The sequence below is a fragment of the Notolepis coatsorum genome (assembly GCF_963971535.1).
Source record: "Notolepis coatsorum genome assembly, chromosome: 5".
NCBI lineage: Eukaryota > Metazoa > Chordata > Actinopteri > Aulopiformes > Paralepididae > Notolepis > Notolepis coatsorum.
In genome coordinates this window covers 52,453,753-52,476,616 of record NC_140169.1, presented here as the reverse complement: position 1 = coordinate 52,476,616, position 22,864 = coordinate 52,453,753, and the positions used below count along the sequence as shown (strand labels likewise).

General features: G+C 41.6%; 1 protein-coding gene across 1 annotated transcript in view; it reads right to left on the bottom strand.

Annotated features, from left to right (window-relative positions):
* LOC311228185 (creatine kinase, testis isozyme-like) overlaps window positions 1-22,599 on the bottom strand; it is a gene marked incomplete at its 5' end in the record, with an annotated part of 75,326 nt that extends 52,727 nt beyond the window's left edge. Inside the window, 2 exons of the mRNA XM_084314097.1 lie at window positions 22,299-22,404; window positions 22,540-22,599. Coding sequence (XP_084170223.1) covers window positions 22,299-22,404; window positions 22,540-22,599 — 166 coding nt within the window. The remainder of the gene's footprint in view (window positions 1-22,298; window positions 22,405-22,539) is intronic.
* Between the last annotated feature and the right edge of the window lie 265 nt (window positions 22,600-22,864).

Here is a 22,864-nt window from a genome sequence, read left to right as displayed (position 1 = left end):
GCCATACGTTAGCTAGATAATATAGCTAGAACGATAGATAGCTAGAACGATAGATAGCTAGAACGATAGATAGATAGCTAGAACGATAGATAGCTAGAACGATAGATAGATAGCTAGAACGATAGATAGCTAGAACGATAGATAGATAGCTAGAACGATAGATAGCTAGAACGATAGATAGATAGCTAGAACGATAGATAGAACGATAGATAGAACGATAGATAGAACGATAGATAGATAGCTAGATAGATAGATAGCTAGAACGATAGATAGCTAGAACGATAGATAGATAGCTAGAACGATAGATACACAGGAAAATTCGCAGAGTCAAATTTACTCAAATTGAGTAAAATTTTACTCCCAAAAAGACAGTATTGGCTCCGACTCCAGATAGAGTGAAAATGACTCTTGTCACAGAGTTAAATCTTCAGAGTTATTTCTACTCCATTTAGTGTTAACATTTAACTCTACAAAATACCAACTTACTCCATTTAGCATAAAGTAAAAACAACTCTAACATCTATAGAGTTATTTTTCACTCAATATAGAGATATTTTAAGTTATATTTCACTCAATATAGAGTGGTATTTTAATCAATATAGAGTTATATTTTCACTCAATAGAGTTATATTTCACTCAATATAGAGATATTTTAAGTTATATTTCACTCAATATAGAGATACTTAAAGTTATATTTCACTCAATATAGAGTGGTATTTTAATCAATATAGAGTTGTAATTCCCTCAATATGGAGTTGTAGTTCACTCAATATAGAATAGATTTCACTCGATATAGAATATCATATTTCACTCAATATAGAGTGGTATTTTAATCAATATAGAGTTGTAATTCCCTCAATATGGAGTTGTAGTTCACTCAATATAGAATAGATTTCACTCGATATAGAATATCATATTTCACTCAATATAGAGTGGTATTTTAATCAATATAGAGTTGTAATTCCCTCAATATGGAGTTGTAGTTCACTCAATATAGAATAGATTTCACTCAATATAGAATATCATATTTCACTCAATATAGAATTAAATAATAATTTACTCTGGAATAATACATTTAAAATAAACGGGGGCAAAGCAGAAATCAGTATTTAACAATGCACTTTTATTTGCAACATGCAGGCATATCCTTTGGGATGCAAACAGTTTTACAACAGCGTGTGAGAATCATGACTTCAAGGGGCAATCGATAGAAAAAAAAATTAATAAAATAAGATTCATCAATATAAGCTTGTGCAATCTTTGTTTTCAGTTGCCAAGAAATTTGAAATTCCTAGTACCTTGGACTTAAAGGTCTATGATGACTTAAAAGACTGAAGTCGACAAGGAGGCGTTTCAGTTGGGATGCAAACAGTTTTACAACAGCGTGTGAGAATCATGACTTCAAGGGGCGATCGATAGAAAGAAAAAAAGGTCATTAATAAAATAAGATTCATCAATAAGCTTGTGCAATCTTTGTTTTCAGTTGCCAGGAAATTTGAAATTCCTAGTACCTTGGACTTAAAGGTCTATGATGACTTAAAACACTGAAGTCGACAAGGAGGCGTTTCAGTTAAAGAAACCAGACATGGGTGTGTTGGAGATTTGTTCACCCCAAGTTGCTTATTAACATGGAGCCTAGCCTCATCCAAAATGTCACACAGGTACTGTATATGTTTGCACTTTGAAATGATCTTTGTTTCTATACGCCCAATGTAATGTAACATAGTAAAAAAAAAAAAAAAACACGTCTGAGGAAGAACTTGCTTGGTGTGGATCCTTCCTAATCTTTTTACATTACACTTGTCACAAACATTCCTCTCTTGCTAATCACACTTGGTATAATTTATGTCTACGTGATTGTTAGATTCAGTGAGCCCCTCTGCAAACAACTCCATTATATACAAAAATCACCATGACTTCAAGGCTTCATGGGGAGAGTAATCGATAGAAAAAAGGTCATAAATAAAAGACAATTACATTTTGGCCTCTGTAAAGTGACAGCAGCATCTGCACCCTTTTAAAAAGGGATAGCTCACCCAAAAAAAGAAATCTACCAATTACACACCCCATGAATCCTTGAATTCATGGAGATTTGTTTGTTTGTCGCATTCCTGAGCCAATAATTCAAGCCAGTCATCAAATTATTGGCTCAGGAATGCAACAAAAAGAAATCACCATGACTTCAATTAAGGCTTCATGGGGAGAGTAATCGATCAATTACATTTTGGCCTCTGTAAAGTGACAGCAGCATCTGTACACCCTTTTAAAAAGGGATAGCTCACCCAAAAAAAGAAATCTACCAATTACACACCCCATGAATCCTTGAATTCATGGAGATTTGTTTGTTTGTCCCATTCCTGAGCCAATAATTCAAGCCAGTCATCAAATTATTGGCTCAGGAATGCAACAAAAAGAAATCACCATGACTTCAATTAAGGCTTCATGGGGAGAGTAATCGATCAATTACATTTTGGCCTCTGTAAAGTGACAGCAGCATCTGTACACCCTTTTAAAAAGGGATAGCTCACCCAAAAAAAGAAATCTACCAATTACACACCCCATGAATCCTTGAATTCATGGAGATTTGTTTGTTTGTCGCATTCCTGAGCCAATAATTCAAGCCAGTCATCAAATTATTGGCTCAGGAATGCAACAAAAAGAAATCACCATGACTTCAATTAAGGCTTCATGGGGAGAGTAATCGATCAATTACATTTTGGCCTCTGTAAAGTGACAGCAGCATCTGTACACCCTTTTAAAAAGGGATAGCTCACCCAAAAAAAGAAATCTACCAATTACACACCCCATGAATCCTTGAATTCATGGAGATTTGTTTGTTTGTCGCATTCCTGAGCCAATAATTCAAGCCAGTCATCAAATTATTGGCTCAGGAATGCAACAAAAAGAAATCACCATGACTTCAATTAAGGCTTCATGGGGAGAGTAATCGATCAATTACATTTTGGCCTCTATATAAAGTGACAGCAGCATCTGTTCACCCCAAAGAAATAAAAGAAAACTAATAGTGTTCATCCCCAGTGCAATAGTTCAAGAGCTTAGTGATTTTCTCTTTTCCTTTTTTAAATCACAGGAAACAGTATGGAACAATAAATGAGCTTGAATCGTCATCACTGTATGACATCTGTATATCGAATGCTTTGTAAAACAAAAGCTCTTTGACATCAACTACATGAGGTCCATCTGTAGTACACACAACTTTAAATGCATAAAAATGGTCATCCAGAGACACGGTTTGTAGTGCAAATGTAAACAACAGTAACCTCTCATCTTTAAGAACAACACGGTGGATTTTGTGAAAAACTGGAACCTCACTAAGAACTTTAAGGCAAACAACTAAACCTGGACGATACATATTTCCATGGTGTTTGGCCCATCTAACATTTAACACCTTGGTGTCACTTGGTACCTGAAGAGTCTCCGCTATCTCACAGCCTCTGTCCATCACATTTAATGCTACCATTTTACTTGGACCAAGCACCAGTCTGTTGGGATCAAATGTCTGCCAATTGTATGCTACTTGACTTTGGTGTTTCTTTGCCAACATTTTAGTTATATTTTTGAAGCTTTTTAGTTGTTTTTTAAAGAAATTATGCTTCGCTTCATAGCGCATGCACCAGACATGCAAAAGTGGTCCAATTTTACGAATACATGTAGGATAGTGCACCATAAAATGATGCTTTGGTAGTAGCCTCCTGTTGGGAAACAAATGCTTGAATAACCTGTGGTGCTCTGCAATCAAGTGTTTTAAATAAATAGTAATGCCAGTTGATAACCTGGGAGAAAATACAATATCTGCTATTTGAAGCAACAGCAGAAGCAAATACCAGTGTTGATCATTTGGACAAACCAAGTCTCCAAAGATAAGTGGTAGATTGCGAAGTAAACACCAAGATTGGATTGCATTTAACCCCAAGTCATTTGAGGTCTCTACTAACTTCAATGCAGGTGGCTTGTTGTTTTGTTCCAGGTAACCATAGTTAAAGCTCTTAATTCTCAAGTCTATTTCCTTTGATGTTGTGTAGTTTTTAATCAAGTGTAGTATTAGCAGTTTAATTTCATATTGTGCCACGCCCTCCAAGATATCATGCATAATATCGACAGAGAAATTGTCACATGTATTGAAGTACTGCAAGGAATTTAGAATGCAAGAACGTTTAACTCCCATCACATAGGGAAGACCAATAGTAGTCTCCATTGTGTGGCAGTGTTCTGCATGAAGTGCTCGAGTTCGCATAACTATCTTGGGTGAATCTTCTTTGAATTCCGTCTGAAAGTCCTCTTTCTCAGCAAGACAAAAGCGGCAACAATATCTGGCACTGAATGATTCTACGAAACCAAACAAACCGTGAATACCAAGGTTGTCACCTGTAACTTGGACAATAGTTCCATACACTGGCTGATCATACAATGGGACCTTAATTCCATCCTTCTCCAGTATTTTAATATCTTCCACAAGTGGAGCAAGTATTTTAGAAAAGCCATGTGTTTTAATGTCTTGGGCATGGAATAAAGCGACCAAATGAATATTAAGCAGAATTGAGTTGTACTTTGGAGAAAAATTACGCAAGGTGAAATAGATTGCTCCTAATTTATGTATTCCCTTTTTACTCCCCAACGGATTCGCGCATTCAAAATCATCATAGAAAAGCTGCACCTGAATTGCATGCTTCTGTTTTGAAAATAGAGGATGACTCTTGAAATACTCTCCATCACACAAGTCATTAAGAAGATCTTCTCTTAAACTGGAATCACTCTGCATCATCTCTTTTATATTAGGGTGTTTGTAAATAAAGTCTAATGTTTTCAAAATTGGGATATAAACACATTTATCAGTAACAACAGCCTGATCATAAGTTCCAGTAGTCCGATTGCGCAGGGTATCAAATCTTGTACCAAGGACATATTCAACTGGGTCTACCCTTCCCCACTTCTCTGTAAAATATTGCCTTCTCTTAGTTTCAGAATTTAAGATACAAAAGGGATTTTCAATTTCTTCATAACACTGATCAATTTTACACTCAACCTCACTTTTGATAGGTTCCTGTAAAGATAGACACTGCTTCACATATTGTTTTGCTTGATTATGGATATCATCAACAATCACTTCCATTGAAGTTACCAAAGAGTTGATTATTGTTTCACCTACACCTGCCACTTTAAGTTCAGCTACTGTTGCAGCACAGCTGTCTACAAGACTATTATTAAGAAGGACTGGAAGGACTGGGTCAGAAGGGGCACTGCCTGATGGAAAGTCATCAACATAACTTTCAGCTAAATGTTCAGCTGTAGAGCGGCCTTCACCAGGATCATCACATGGTTGATGACGTGCTTTAAGATGCTTTCGAAACCCAGAAAAAGTGCAAAAGACATGTAAACAACCAGGCTGACCACATTTAAGACGAAGTGTCCTTCCTGAACAAAGTCCGTGGATCAACCTTAAGTGCCTCATCAGTGAATTGGCATTTGCCTGAGAGTTTTTGCAAATGAAACACAACATCTTATCAAAAAACACTGGAGCATCAGAGGCCTCAAGATAAAATATCTTCTCAGTATCAAAAGTCTGTGCAGCATCAGAGGCCTCAAGATAAAATATCTTCTCAGTATCAAAAGTCTGTGCAGCATCAGAGGCCCGAGATAAAATATCCTCTCAGTATAAAAAATAAATCAGTGCAGCATCCGAGCCCTCATCTCTTTAACCCTGGGGTTGACATTAGTGGTAGCAGCATCGATCTTGTAAATGGCGGTTTGCAAGAAGTTGTACATATTGGCCAGATCCCGGTTGTATGAGGTACCAAAGACAAAATGAGCTTTGAAAAGCTCATCAAAAGAGGCAAGAGAGTCTGGTGACTTACAAGGGATTGCATGTTTGTCAATCACAATGAAGTACTTGTGAATCACACTCCTCTGGGTCCCCACAGCAAGCAGATAGGGTTGAAGGCTCTCCGTGATGCTGTCCAAATGCCCCTGGATACTGGTCCCAGTCTGTGACAAGAGAACTTCATTAGTCTTGCTATTAAAATTAGTCACGGTTTGCAAACCGTGGTCTTTGCATGATTTCAATCATGCAGGTCAATATCAGGGATGCACGATAATTATCAGGCCGATATCAGCAATTATGACGTCATCCCGATAAAAGTATTGATAGCTCTGATAATAAAAAATATATATATATTTTTTTTACTTTTTTCTTTTCATGTCAACATTCACACGCACTATATATGCTTATTTAGGATTTGACTTGATTCAACAACAAAGCAGTCGGGGCAAAGGCAAGCCAAAAACGGTCGAAAATGTGGTTATTTGAAGTTTGGATTTTTTTCTTCTCACAACTGAGGTAGGTAGATTACATTTTTAGAGACTAAAGTACCGAAAAAGGTACCGTTGGGTACCGGTATCGATTCACAGGTACCGGTACCGTATCGGTTCAAATGTGAACAGCATCCCTACTGACAAAGCACAATACCTGTTGGTTTTTAGTTGTTCAGGGAAACACATTGTTAATGACATTGACGGATTGTGAATTTTGTGATCGACTCAAATTATATTTATTTGGAAAAATAAATAGTCACTTTATTTGAAGAGTCAAAACTGTTCTCTTGGCTTTGTTTTGTTCATATAGTAACGCTCATGTCATGATAAATCTGGTTAGGTCAAAACTACAGGAATATACATAAAAAAATTTATAATTATAGTACAATAAATATATATATATCGGTTATCGGTATCGACCTTGAGGAGCAGAAAGTTATTGGTATCGATATCGGGGTCAACAAATCAATATCGTGCACCCCTAGACAGAACAGTGATCCTTCTTATACTTTAATTCAACTGTAACTAGGGATGCTCGATATTGGCTTTTTTACCGATATACCGATATTGTCCAACTCTTAATTTCCAATACCAATATCAACCGATACCGATATATGCAGGGTTTCCCCCCCAAAAAACTGAATAATTTCAGGTAATTAACATTACATATGTCTTGTTGTGGAATTAACATAACATTATGCATACTTTTGACAATAAATAAAATCAGAATTTGTTCTTACTTGCCTGGGTAAATAAAAGTTGGTTATAGAAATGTAAAAAGAATAATAAATTTTTTTTTACCGATATTTTCCTATATCACATTTGAATGCCAATATCGGCCGATAATATAGGCAACTGTAACCTTACCTTTATGAACTTCACAAGGGAGTCAATGGCTTCTCTGGCTGAGAGCTTTCCCGGTCTGTTGTTGCGTCCCTGAGGTGATGGTGGCAGGAGGTGGACAAGAAGCAAGAGGGAGGACATTTCACTGTCCCATGCTAAAAATACAAAAAATTAAATAAAAAAAATCAGAAATACATTTGACTAAAAGCTGTGTTTCCATTTGTTTAAAAAACAATTCACCCTTCCATTATTATATTCCTTTAATTCAAGCATACCATTGTTCAGTTCTATTGTGTCTGTTGTGGATTCAGCATTCTGAAGCAGGTCTTGAAGGTCGCCGGTCTGGGTGAGGCCACGGCTTTGTTCAAGGACTTTCTGCCTGCAGAAAGTAGGCCACTTCTCCAGGAACTTTGCAGAGATGTCATCACCAAACATCAGACTGAAATCCTGCTCAATCTGCAGACAAGATGGAATAAAACATGGTTGAAATTTTTTTGTCATACATTGTTAAATAGTAGGGCTGACCCCTATTAATCGATTAGTCGACTAATCGGTCGAAAGGGGCCGTAGTCGACTGGCCAACCTCTTAGTCGAATATAATATTATAAAAAAAAAAAAAAAAAAATATATATATATATTATAATGTTTTTCAAAAGAAAAGAGGCATAGAAGCGTGGCTAACGCTAATGGCAGGCATACCAGAGGCTAACTGCCTACGAAAACAGGCACAGAGGCACTGAAAGAGGATTTCATCAGTGGACCAATTGTATGCTTTTGCAGAGGACAAGAAGCCTTCAGTTGACTCCTTCAGACATTAAGCACCCCCCACAGCCCAAATGGAATGATAAAAAAAAAAAAAAAAAAACGTTTTTTTTTTTTTTTTTTTAACAATCCTAGTCGACCATCCAAATCCTTAGTCAGGGACAGCCCTATTAAATAGGTTCACCCTATGACCAGGGATGTGATCTAAATTGTTTAAAAAGGTCATTTTTTATTTCAGTTAGACTTTAATGCAAGCCACATACCATTCCTGTGATGTCTAGGAATCGTGGAAAGGTGGTGAATATTTCAGAGGACTTGATTGGGTCATGCATCATTTCTTGGCGATGGGTGAAGGTCTGTTTCATCTTCTCCTTGATGATTGCTTCATCAGTTGTATGCTTCATCAGTGCACTGGCCTCACGAAACTGGGTGTCTGTGGTTAGCTGGTTTTCCTCAGAGAAGGGGGCTCTGTCGCCAGAACTTGGACCACCTGTAACAGTGTAGAAACCACACATACTGCTGCAATACTTTCCAGTGATATGCATTTACTATAATGATCCATCTTCACAGTTGCTAGATAAACAGTGGACTGGGACAATCAAAATTACATACCGATCAGTGGCTGAACATTACGGCTCTTCTTTTGTCCCTCTGATGCTATCTTTTGAAGTGATTTCACCCTCCATGCCAGAAACCCACTCCCATCTACTGGATTGTAATACTGCTCCTAAAACACAAGAAGTAAAGAGAAAAAAAAAAAAGTTATTTGGTTTAAATGGGCATGTGTAAATGTGTTTATTTCTCTCCTTAAAACTTAACACATGCCCTTCTCTGAAGAATTGCTAAAATCAAGGTCAACAGGTAGGACATCTGTGGTTCTTAAATTGTTGAGGTTAGGAGAAATGGTCAGCATACAGAAATGTTAACAAATATTTAGTTGAAATCGTACTCCGCACAGCCCTTTTAAGCAATTCCAGAGAAGTGAGGAGTAATGGGGTTGGTGTTTTATGTACCATGCATGTGATTGGATAATGTTATGCATAATGTTGTGTTAATTCCACGACAAGAGATATGTAGCCTAATGTTAATTACCTGAAATTATTCCTTTTGGGGGGGGGGGGGGGGGGGGGGAACCCTGCATATATCGGTATCGGTTGATATCGGTATTGGAAATTAAAGAGTTGGACAATATTGGTATATCGGATATCGGTAAAAAAAAGCCAATATCGAACATCCCTAGAAATTATATAACAAGAATGACCTATAAACATAATAATTGTTAGACTAGAAGTCTTTATTTGTCATGCAGTTTTAACACACACGCAAGATGGGCGACCCACAGGAACACACATGCACTGAGTCGCCGATGAAATGTCTCTCTGCACTTTTCCCTGATGTACTTACATATCCCAAATTGCCCTGGGGATCGGCCAGGTATGGGAATAAGGCAGTGATGCCCTTTGCGTAGTCTTATTTAACTCGCCTTGAAGGACTCGTCCTACAGTGCACACATACACAAGTATGAGATCCAAACAAAAGTATTGCTGTGCCAATGCCTTCTGCACAATCTATGTAAAGCGCTTTGGATAACCATTTATCATTTACCAATTCTGCAAAAAGGAGGATCTTAGTAAAAACCAAAAATTTGTATTGGGTGCGTAATGTTTAGATAACATAATTACCCATGCTCTTTTGCCATGTGCGCAACCAATATCTTCACCATGTCGCGTCTTCTGGTATCCGTTAGGGTGTTCGTCCGAGCATAATCGGCAATGATCCTCTCTCCTCCAGCTGTGTCCCTCAGAATCTTTTCAGTCATCTAAGCGGGAGTAAAAAGGGGGGGGGGGAGGACACACATGGATAGACAGTCATTTGGTGGCCAAGTATATTTAACCCTTTCACTGCCACACTAGTACCAGTATGTGGTATACAGTATGTGGTACAGTATGTGGTATACAGTATGTGGTACAGTATGTGGTATACAGTATGTGGTACAGTATGTGGTACAGTATGTGGTACAGTATGTGGTATACAGTATGTGGTACAGTATGTGGTACAGTATGTGGTACAGTATGTGGTACAGTATGTGGTATACAGTATGTGGTACAGTATGTGGTACAGTATGTGGTATACAGTATGTGGTACAGTATGTGGTATACAGTATGTGGTACAGTATGTGGTACAGTATGTGGTATACAGTATGTGGTACAGTATGTGGTATACAGTATGTGGTGCAGTATGTGGTACAGTATGTGGTACAGTATGTGGTATACAGTATGTGGTACAGTATGTGGTACAGTATGTGGTACAGTATGTGGTACAGTATGTGGTACAGTATGTGGTATACAGTATGTGGTACAGTATGTGGTACAGTATGTGGTACAGTATGTGGTACAGTATGTGGTATACAGTATGTGGTACAGTATGTGGTATACAGTATGTGGTGCAGTATGTGGTACAGTATGTGGTACAGTATGTGGTATACAGTATGTTGTACAGTATGTGGTACAGTATGTGGTACAGTATGTGGTACAGTATGTGGTATACAGTATGTGGTACAGTATGTGGTACAGTATGTGGTACAGTATGTGGTACAGTATGTGGTACAGTATGTGGTATACAGTATGTGGTACAGTATGTGGTATACAGTATGTGGTACAGTATGTGGTACAGTATGTGGTACAGTATGTGGTATACAGTATGTGGTACAGTATGTGGTATACAGTATGTGGTACAGTATGTGGTACAGTATGTGGTACAGTATGTGGTACAGTATGTGGTACAGTATGTGGTATACAGTATGTGGTACAGTATGTGGTATACAGTATGTGGTACAGTATGTGGTACAGTATGTGGTACAGTATGTGGTATACAGTATGTGGTACAGTATGTGGTATACAGTATGTGGTACAGTATGTGGTACAGTATGTGGTACAGTATGTGGTATACAGTATGTTGTATACAGTATGTGGTACAGTATGTGGTACAGTATGTGGTACAGTATGTGGTATACAGTATGTGGTACAGTATGTGATAGTAAAGGGTTAACCTTCTGTAGTGCGGCAGTGAAAGGGTTAACCTTCTGTAGTGCGGCAGTGAAAGGGTTAACCTGCTGTTGTGCGGCAGTGAAAGGGTTAAGGTGACAAATGTAAACCATGACCCCCCCCCCCCCCCCATTTTCTCCCCAATTGTACTTGGCCATCCCCAATGCCCATGCTACCCCTTTATCAGAGTCACCATCTCCATTTCAAACAGTCATATGCAAAGCTTACCAGAGTGATACGAGTCAGGTCAGCACTGTTTCTTGGAGCAGGACTAGACTGCAAAATGATGGTGTCATCAGACTCCCCCTCATTGTCTGCACCAGAGCTGAGAACGGAGCTTTGGCTGCTGGAGTTGCTTGCAGAGGTCCTCACTGAATCTAACAATCATGTAGACATATAAGTGTGATTAGATAGGAATGTTTGTGACAAGTGTAATGTAAAAAGACCACATTAGATTAGGAAGGATCCACACGTTACATTGGGCATATATACAAAGATCATTTCAAAGTACAAAAATACACAGTACCTGTGTGACATTTTAGGTTAGCCAGGACACGTGTAGCCTTTTTACAACGCATCCGCGTTTCCGGCGCTCTGATTGGCCAGGTCATGTGACATGTGCGCCCAATAGCGTGTTTGCCCATTTCCGCGTCGAACAGCCTGCAAACTACCTGGCGTTCTATCGCCATGCTCTAAGACAAACTCTAACCTTAACCAACTTCGAAGAGTGCCCTTAACCAGTGTAGAAACTTGCCGTCCCACGATTGCCGCTCATGTCACATGACCTGGCCAATCAGAGCGAAAAAAACGGGAACCCGGAAATGTTGTAAAAAGGCTTCAAGCAGCCAGGACTGTATGGATGAGGCTATAAGGCTCCATGTTAGCAACTCACCTTCAGGATTTGAGTCTTGGGGTGAACAAATCTCCAACACACCCAGGTCTGGTTTTTTTAGAAGAAATTGAAACGCCTCGTCGTCGACTTCAGTGTTTGAGTCATCATAGACCTTTAAGTCCAAGGTACTAGGAATTTCAAATTTCTTGGCAACTATAGACAAAACAAGATTGCACAAGCTTATTGATAAATCTGTTGTGCAATTTATTTAATTTGTATTAATTAAAATGTCATAAAATGGGATATTAAAATAGCCACTGAAAATGTGATCATATGAGGAAGATTGACAGCCTTAATTGACATACTTAACACCGGTTCCTGACAGGCAGCGAGCGTGCGAACTGGAGACGAAATCGTGCGCGACACTGTCCTGATATGAGGCGGCGCGTGTCCGGGTGTGTCTGTGTGTGTGTTACCTGGAAGCACACAGGGGCAAAGCAGCCTGCGATTCTTGACCAATAAAAAGTGTTTAGGGGCGTGACTCGGCCGCGTAATCGCTCAACTAGAGACACAGCGAGCGAATATTTGAGGGGGGAACGACATCGCCGCTCAGTTTGCTGTCGCTCGCGGCAGGTCAGGATAGTCTGATTGAAACGAATACATTTTAATCATTTTCGCAATCACGCTCGCTCGCATCACTGCCTGTCAGGAAGGGGTGTAAGACATTGATTGGTTCACTCTATCCTAAATAAAATGGATTGTGCTTTGTACTGTAGGCCTACAGCTTAAATTAACATGCAGGGAAAGCCTAAACTGATACCCAGTATGTTGTTGCATAGGGCAGTGGTTCTCAAACATTTCATGTCAAGGACCCCCCAAATTGACAATTAGCCCACAGACCCCCCATTTGAAAAGATGTGCCATGGACCCCCATAAGACAATATTTGTACGGCTCTAGCAGTGATTCTCAACCATTTTAATTCCAAGGGCACCCATTTAATGGCATTTGTATCTTTGGGACCCCAATTTATATTGTAAAATCAATGTTAATTTAACTCTTGACGGTGTACAATGGACGTTGGGGTCCATGTGTTCACAGTCAGAGTTACAGACCAATAAGGGTCCATTTGGTTCCTAACTATCAAGGCGGACGCCATTTTGAGAACCAACGGCACGCTGTGCAAAATGTTTCACTCACCACACTCCAAAAAAGTTGTGAAGGTCAATTGGCCCTCAAAACAGATGAATTTCTGCCGGTCAACGTGTTTAACACGTACAGCCTGCATCTGATGGCAAATAAATAATAACAGTTACTAAGATGATACATATAGGGCACAACAACTCATGCATTATGAGGAGTGTTACAATTAGAAAATATTACAAAAGCACCATACAGTAAATTTCGCTGAGTACATTTTACTCAAACTGAGTAAAACTTTACTCACGTCTTGGGCTCAAATTGACTCAGTTTGAGTAAAATTTACTCTGTGAAATTTACTGTGAGGATAGTTCCACAAGTTTCCATTATATTATACATGGAGGCAGAACACACAAATTAGTCAACCCAGTACAATGGTTCAAATAAACACTTGTTGAACCGAACAGTGCGTCAAATTAACTTGTTATGTCCATTTACCACTAGTAAAACAGTCAACCTACAGCACATTGCGGCAAATTTACGTGACTCTATTTAGAGTAAAACACACGTTGTCTCTTCAGCAAAATCCGCCAACATGTAACATATAATTGTTCCATCTCCTGTACTATGTCTACTTGTCTTGTATGTTCTTAATACGTCAGTTTTTGTATGGATATAGTTATATCACTACTTTTAACAACAGCCTACAGGCATGGTCTACAGGTATGGTCTCAGGCCTATACAGGTATAGCCGCATGCAGGTGAAAATTAGCTTCTGGCTAACACTAGCTCATATACATTTTACATGAAAACCGACATGTTGATTAATGTGCACTGTCCCTGATAGCAATACTGTTGATAATTGAATACTCGTGTTGCACCGACGTACCTGTTCTTAAGTTCTGTATCGTTAGTGGCTTAGCTTGGCATCACTACTGCACTATCTCGCGTACGTGCACGCGTACTGAATAAACCACAAATGTACCTCTAATACCAGTATTAGTCTGACCACACCCCTCATCAGCTTACCTTCATAAGCAGGTGTGTGGTCACCTGCTCTCCTCCTTCTCGCTTTCACCACAAGGAAGAAGTGCCTCGGTAGATCCCCACACTTGACACCATGATGGAAGAAATTGGATTAGGAACAGCTTTGGGAAACAAGGATACGTTGACATCATATCTTTATTTTCTCTCTCACTATTTTCGAGAAAATACAGCGATATTGTCTTCGTACTGGAGGGTCTGGAAGATGATGATCATTCTAAAAACCCTCCACCGGTTTTCGTATTGGGAGCACGCCGCTGCATGCTTCTCAACTGCAGTTCCTTGCTGTGTTTGTTGGGGTGAAACCTGTCAGGCCACAGCTGAACTGTCGGACATGCCGCTGTTGTGAGAAGCGGTGCGTTCCAGGTTGGGTGAGTAGTGTTTGCTGGCGTGCTCCACTTGTCTGTTAGTGCTATGGGGGCTACTTGACAAAGTTTATGGAAACCGGCCCCAGACTAGGGTCCTTTGTTCAGCCACCTAGGCGACAGAAGGCCTTGGTCTGGAGACCATTATAGTTTTAACTAGTGGGCCGCGACCATTGACACTGGTGATCCCTGTGTGTTCTGGACGAGTGGATTCTCTCTGTCACCGTGTTAAGGCCCCATCTTTCATATCCAAATGAGAGTATTCCTTCACGAGGGGATATGTGCATGTAATGTGCGATAGCGGCAGATTCATGTTCAATGTCAGCTACACAGGCCAGTTGGTACTGTGCTGATCCGTCGGATGTGGTAATGTCACCGTTGTGAAGCGGTGTTGACATCTTGTTTTCTCTTCTCTTAAAAAGTGAGGAGAGGTTCAGAACGGCGGCCTGTCTGGGTGAGTGTTATGTCATTGTTTACATGTTCATAGCTTACGGTTAGGGCCTGGCGCGGGGTAGCTTAGCTTCTCGCGCGCCGCCGGGAGCTCGCTTCTGATCGCGTGCGTCGTTAGATTGGCGTCTCGCGAGCAGAGGCAATAGCACCCGAACGGTTGGAGCAGCCGTTAGCTTGATGCTATTCTGTTGAACGTGCTTTGATTTTAACATGTTTTACACTCTTGACCACGACGTCATCCTTGACAGGGGATGTTCGTCGACCCTGCCCTGAGCCTGGATGGGGATTGCGTCAACAAAGAGGACTGTAGCGACTGGTTGGAGCGGCGACGCTGCCCGGATCGAACAACACAGGACGGCTGTGTTCTACGGTGTCTTGTGACTGCACTTCGCTGATCTGCGTTCCGGGTAGGTACGGGGTTGGCCAGACCTCATAACACGTCTTCTGGTTTTACTTTGCTAAATGTATTGTGAATAACGGACAATGCATTTAGGATACGTTGCGGGTTATGTGTGAGCTGTTTTTGTCACTGGCAGTTAGCTTCTCCGTGCAAACGGGATGTAATGATCTGGTTGTTGTGTGAGTAACACGACCGTGTACTCACAACTAAGGTAACTAACCTATGAAGCTGTGCTTGGTGACAAGTGAGTAAAAGAATATTCTTTCTCAGACTGTAATGACAATGAACAGTGTGTTCACACATTAACAGGTTTTCCTGTTTTAACTGGCCGTATTGAGGGTAAAATAGGAGGATTGTGTTTTCCCCCCCGGTTCCCTGGGGACTTTATCACCTCCTATCAGACATGTTGTGCATTAATTGTGTCTTTTGTGTGGTAGGGATACGATGTAACTCTTAGCTTGATTGCTGAGGTTGTGCTAAATCTGCTGGAGAAACTTATTTCCTAAAGGGAAATTGGTTTGGTTGCTGTCATGTGTGCTTAGCAAGGCCTGTGGTCGATACTAATCAAGAATGATGTATTCTCTCATTGTGAAAAAAACGGCGTTCCTCTGTTGAGTGTTTTTGCCATTTTTTGTAGGTGATGATGGGTTGTGTGTGTCATGTGACCTACAACTGGGTTGTACTGGCCACAGAAGCACATGTGTATGTTGGACCGGGGTTCTTAGAGCCCTCTCTATTCTGTGTTTTTCCTTAGTAAAAATCAGATGGCAGGTTAGCTCATGCGCTGTGTGGAGCTGTGAAACGCTTCATAGAGCTGACTATGACTGTGTCATATTCTCTTTTTGTCGTTACGTCGTATCATAGGTGTGGGGTCGTAAAGGGGTGAACTGGTAACCTTTCCTCTCCCCATTGTTCTGTCGGTCAGGGGTACACCCCCTGTCCTTCAAGGTTCCCGTCACGTGGCGGTTCGGCACGTTACGGGGGGGGGGGGGGGGGGGGGGGAGGGAGTTCCTGGTCCCACGGCCTGGTATATTGGGCGTGTGCACCGCAGGAATTCCCCCGCCATAGAGTACGTCACCGTGCGCGTCTCTGTTGGTAGGACTTCCGTGTGCTGTTCAGGTCCATGTGATGGATCTGTTTTCAGGGGGGGTGGTCAGGGCTCCTCCTCACCAAGCGCCTATTCAGGCCTTCTGTGAGTTCGGACTCCTTCTTCCATGTGAGGAAGCCTCCATCAGAGTACAGAGCCTTCCTCCTCAGATTGTCAAAGTGAGTGGACCCTCTAGAAGGGTCCTTTTCTATTGTATGTATATTCGATTCAATTCGTTTATTGAGTGTGTATGGGTTCAGTGCCTCTTCCCCGGAGGCCCTAAAACCAGTTTTTTACATGGCTCAAGGTGCAATATATTCTTTTCAATCTGTACAGCTCGCGTGGGAAGTCTCTCTGGGGATCCCCGTCTCTTCCTATGGGAGGGTGGTGGGATGTAAAAATGTGAACATTTTTTACCCCGGCTATGTAGACTGGGATACATACTGTTGATGCTTCCTTCTTTCTATTCCAGAAGTGTTGGAGTTAGGGAGTGTCACACCCCTCTTGTCGTTCCCCTGGGCGCCTTGGGGATTCAATGACAGGTCTAAATAGCCTGTTCATTGATGGGGGTGTGTCCCGACGCACGTATAGTGCTAGCTCGCTGTAAACAGGCGATTGACTGGCACGCCTTGGTTGCTTGTGGTTGAAACAGCGTTTTTATAAAGCAACTGAGATGGGGGTTTTTCCTCTTCCGACGACCACATCCCATGACCTGGGTGGGTTGTCGACGGATTCTCGTTCATGTCTGGGGGATGATGACGGGATGGATCTGAACATATGTAGTGGGGTCTCACGCCCTTGGGGTGGGCCACCAGGCGCGGTTCGTCCGAACGTCTGGGTGGCGCCTTCTTTTCATGTTAAGATCAACACGCATATCTGCCCTTCTCCTGGAGTAGGCATGTCGGCGTGGTTAGGGCACGGGACTGGTTCTGGTCACGCTGGTCCAGATCAGTTGAACCCGTTGTCCGCCGGGGATGCAGATCTGCTGTTCTGGTACCCTGAGGGACTTGGGCTTTTTTCAGGGGGAAAAATGCCGGGTCGGTCTGGGTGTCACGGGGTTAAGCGCTATGGAGACCCTGGTTGGGTATGTTTTTACTCAGCACTGTCGTCATGGCTTACAGCCATGCCATTCTGTACGCGCTCGATCTCGTCGGATCTCGGCCGCTACACAGGTTGGTCCTGGTTAGTACTTGGTTGGGAGACCGCCGGGGAATACCAGGTACGGTGTGCTTAGGGGCTGGTTCTCCATTATTTTTCGCTCCTCTCTCACGCATGGCGAAGAGGGGCCTGTGGGGGTGGTTTTTTGACCTCCTCTGGTGACCCTGTGCTTCCCGTACCGCCAGGCCCGGTCCGAAGTGATGTTTGCGACCCGTAGGCCTGGGTTAACCCTTTTTGGAAACTGAAACACTTGTACTGCGGTATAGCCGGTGTATGCCCGCAGGTGTGTTTTGGAGTTTTTTCTTGAGGGGTTATAGGAACAACCACCGCATTGGGTAACACCGAGGTGGTTGATTCCCTGGTGTGTTGGAGCAGTGTCAACTCCCGGGTTCACCGTTTGAGGGTGCCCCTGCACGTTCATGACGTCTGCCAATCGTGTCAGCCTTCTCTGCCTCGACCCCTCTGGGTGGGGGTTTTTAAATGGAGGCTTGGTCATGCAACACCGCCAGCTTACGCTCCTTCCGCCGGGGCGGCTGTGTTCAGCTGTCCCCTCTGGCGCCTGTCTCGTCCGCAGTCTCCAGGCTAGGGTTAACAGCCTGTTGCCTGTTTTTTTTTTTTTTTCCCCGGTGCGCTGCCTGCTTCCGTTGGTTAACCTTTTTGTGTGCTTACGGCCATGCTGACTGCCTGTTCTGCAGGGTCAGTGTGCCAGGCGGTGTACTATTGGGGGGACGGGGCCCGCTCGGCTTACGGTCATACCAACCTGAACACGCCCGATCTCGTCCGATCTCGGAAGCTAAGCAGGTTCTGGCCTGGTTAGTACTTGGATGGGATTCCGCCTGGGAATACCAGGTGCAGTAACTGAGGGGCCTTTGTCCGAATACGCTGGCGATGTGGGGGGCGGGGCACTACGTGCCCACCTGGTGGGGTCTTGATGCTGGCATCATGGACTTCTCCGGGCCCCCATTCCAGGGAGTCCAGTCCTTTTGGTGGGTCTGGGTCTTCCTTCGCGCTCCGCTGCTACGGCCTTGCCACGGGGTTGGGTTTGCCCTTGGCCCCGTGATTCTGGGGGCAGTAACGAGGTTGTTCCTCCGTTCGTTCCCGGGTGGCATGCGGGTTGTGCGTGTGTGTAGTCGTGGGGTCAGGCCACGGTCTGCTCACCCTGTGCGTTAAGTTGCTTGAGTGCCTCTTCGCACGGTCGGGTCCGTCGCCTTCCCGTGAAGCCTCTAATAGGGGGGATACCCTCCATTAGGGGGGGTCGGGGGGGCTCGGCCCTCCCTGTTCTGATGGTTTTGGGGGGCTGTCAGCGGGGTGTATTTGTCAGCCAAGTGGCTCCGCTTGGCCTCCCTTGTGCAGTAGTGATGCCAAGCTAAGCCACTAACGATACAGAACGATAGGTTATGACTATAACCAAGTTCTGTTAGTTAGGGGCGATGCTTGGCATCAGACGGCCGCTGCAGCCCTTGTCCTCACCTTGTGGTGAAAGCTTGGGAAGGAGGAGAGCAGGTGACCACACACCTGCTTATGAAGGTAAGCTGATGAGGGGTGTGGTCAGACTAATACTGGTATTAGAGGTACATTTGTGGTTTATTCAGTACGCGTGCACGTACGCGAGATAGTGCAGTAGTGATGCCAAGCATCGCCCCTAACTAACAGAACTTGGTTATAGTCATAACCTATCGTTATTGTCCATAAAACTGTAAAACGTTTATTTAATAGCGTGCGTGCTAGCAGCTAACATGCTAACATCGTGATAGATGGCTCTGTGGCTTAGCTGTAATGTACGGTGACTCTATTTAGAGTAAAACACACGTTGTCTCTGCCACCGTTTCAGCAAAAACCGCCAACATGTAACATATAATTGTTCCATCTCCTGTACTATGTCTACTTGTCTTGTATGTTCTTAATAAGTCAGTTTTTGTATGGATATAGTTATATCACTACTTTTAACAACAGCCTACAGGCATGGTCTACAGGTATGGTCTCAGGCCTATACAGGTGGAAATTAGCTTCTGGCTATACACTAGCTCATATACATTTTACATGAAAACCGACATGTTGATTAATGTGCACTGTCCCTGATAGCAATACTGTTGATAATTGAATACTTGTCCATACAACTGTAAAACGTTTATTTAATAGCGTGCGTGCAAACGTATAGCAGCTAACATGCGAACATCGTGATAGATGGCTCTGTGGCTTAGCTGTAATGTTGCAAATTAGTTACACACATTGCTGTTTAATAAATTAACAAATAATAATAATAATCTTACCTGGTATTTGGCATCCAAGAGAAGGAAAATATCGCTGTATTGCGCTCTTGCTGGTATACCTGAGCTTGAAGCGAGAGAGAAAGATGGCGTCGGCACCTTTGGGAATTATATGGATAGTAGGCGTGACCAATGCTGTATTACTCCAATAGAAACTCTTCTGGAACTTTACTCTCACTCTATTGGCCACAGGCAATGATTATGCCCCAAATGGAGTAAATATGACTACTTGAGAGGAAAATAATAACTCCGTAATAATTACTCTGGGAAAATGACTCCCCAGTTTTTCCTGTGTAGCTAGAACGATAGATAGATAGCTAGAACGATAGATAGCTAGAACGATAGATAGATAGCTAGAACGATAGATAGCTAGAACGATAGATAGATAGCTAGAACGATAGATAGCTAGAACGATAGATAGATAGCTAGAACGATAGATAGAACGATATATAGATAGCTAGATAGATAGATAGATAGATAGATAGATAGATAGATAGATAGATAGATAGATAGATAGATAGATAGATAGATAGATAGATAGATAGATAGATATATAGATAGATAGATAGATAGATAGATAGATAGATAGATAGATAGATAGATAGATAGATAGATAGATAGATAGATAGATAGATAGATAGATAGATAGATAGATAGATAGATAGATAGATAGATAGATAGATAGATAGATAGATAGATAGATAGATAGATAGATAGATAGATAGATATTTCACATTATGATCTAATATTCCAACAGGCCACCTTGTTTATGGTTTGATTCTATGGCAATAATAAAAAAGAGTAAAATAGAATAAACTAGAATAGTGCAATAGTGCAGTGCAATAAAATAGTAGAATAGAGTAAAATGATGCAATAGTGCAGTGCAATCAAATCAAATGTATTTGTAAGGCGCGACAACACACGTTAATGTCCCCATGGGCCGGACACGTCTTCTTTAAACAAGTTAAGAAGAAACATCACAATAAATCAAGAACAAAATAAAAAAACACCATGAAATCCAAAATAAAATGTAAATTAAATAAATGCAACACATACCCCACACGAAGGTAAGGAAAAACACACTAAAAACCAAGCAATAGGAAAAAAAAAGCACCACAGGCAATGTGGAGGGGAGAAACCTTAGAAGGGCCGTTCAAGGGGGGATCTGAATAGTTCTGAATTACTGTTCAGCAGTTTAAAACCGTCTTTACCTTCCCTGTTTGATATCCACAGTTTAGTTTTTTTTACAGTACCGAAATGTGGCACCGGCGTGAATCGGTACTCGGTAGCACCGACGTGATTCTGTCGGTACCCTTAATTCGGTCCGGTTCGGTACCCATCCCTACACATGGATGGTGTATTGTCAAATCATTGAATTACACTCTGGTTGGGTTTGGTTTGATGTGTGGTTTTGTCTACGCTGTCCTCATTCCAAACTTAGATGAAAAGAAAATCACATTTAAATCCTGCTATATGATATGATATGATATGATTTGATTTGATTTGATTAGTGGGTTTATTAGACACCAAAAATACTGTTGCAGTAGGGGTGTAACAATGCATCGATGCATAGAAATGCATAGATCCTAATGTGACGATTCAACTGCATCGATTTGAACATTTTAGAATAGATTATAATCGATTATAATCTAAATTAAAAATAATAATTGTCATAAAAAAAAAAAAAATTATTGTTTTTATTGACCTATAGTCCATTCATGCTGAGTGAATCAGTTCCCCCAGCCACATTTGTGTATTCAAATTTTTTGGGGAATTAACTGATAGAAAATGTATCGAATTGAATCGAATCGTGGTAAAAAAGGAAGAGATTTCATGATGCATTGAATCGTTGCCTGAAGAATCGTAGTCGAATTTAATTGTTTTGAGGTTGGATCGTTACACCCCTATGTTGCAGTGTTCCATTACTACATTACACTTTACATTTCATGATAAAAAAAAACTGATTACATATTAAATACACATTACACCTCAGTCTTAAACAATAATAATAATAATAATAATAATAATAATAATAATAATAATAATAATAATAATAATAATAATAATAATAATAATAATAATAATAATAATAATAATAATAATAATAATAAATTCAATTTGTACCGCACTTTACATTTGTAAAAAATCTCAAAGTGCTACAGGAGATAAAGACAAAAAGTTAAATGAATAAAACAATTAAAATGAATAAAACAACCAATGAAATTTAAGAACATTAGTTAGTCCTGGGGGCTTTGAGGAGGTAGGCTGTGCCGGAGCGGAGGGAGCGTGAGGAGGACTGGGGGGTGAGGTAGTTCCTTGAGGTAGGCAGGGGCACCACCGTGTACGCACTGGTGAGTGAGTACAAAGTATTCAGCCTTCTCTCCCAAGAAAATACAGTTATATCGAGACCTTGGCATTTGAACATTTAGCGAGCCGCTCTGGAAGGCGGTCCTACATGTGATTTGACGTTTTGGAGTGGAGCGGGAAGTCATCCAGGAACTTCGGGATATGAGATTCCTCAGTTTCGACTCGCTGATGTCCGATCGAGCGCGACCGGGGCTATACGGTGAAACGCTACCGATCAGAGCCCCTTCTGCATCGCAAACAATCGCCGACCGTTTGACTTTCTCCAGAGACTGGACACTAATCACAAGGACGGTGGACGACCAGGACGGCTCCTCCCCCTGGGGATCAGGAAGTGAATCGGTCGATCAAGGGAGGTATGGGGGAGGTCAAAGGTCGATGGGGGTGAAGGGTTGGTTACACCGCCATTGAGGTATAACTCATTCACCGCCACATCGCCAATCTCATTATTCTACTGGGAGATCCATGACCCTCTCACCCGTGGCGTGGGGGTCGTTGTACTGCCTAGAATACATCCTCCTCCAATGTCCATAGCAAGCGTAACCCCTGGTTACTAGAGCCCCTATGACACAAGACAAGAGCAACTGCATCATAGCATTTGTTTTATTAAGCTTTTGATTTAAGATGGTTTGAATATAAGGATCTTCTTAATTAAGAGTCCTGGTTCCTAAAATTAGTTGATCCAGTTAGTTTAAGTTATATATAAAATAACTAGATAAAATAATAAACCAACCTAATTATTAAAATAGTGAGTAGATATTAATAATATTAACATAGTGA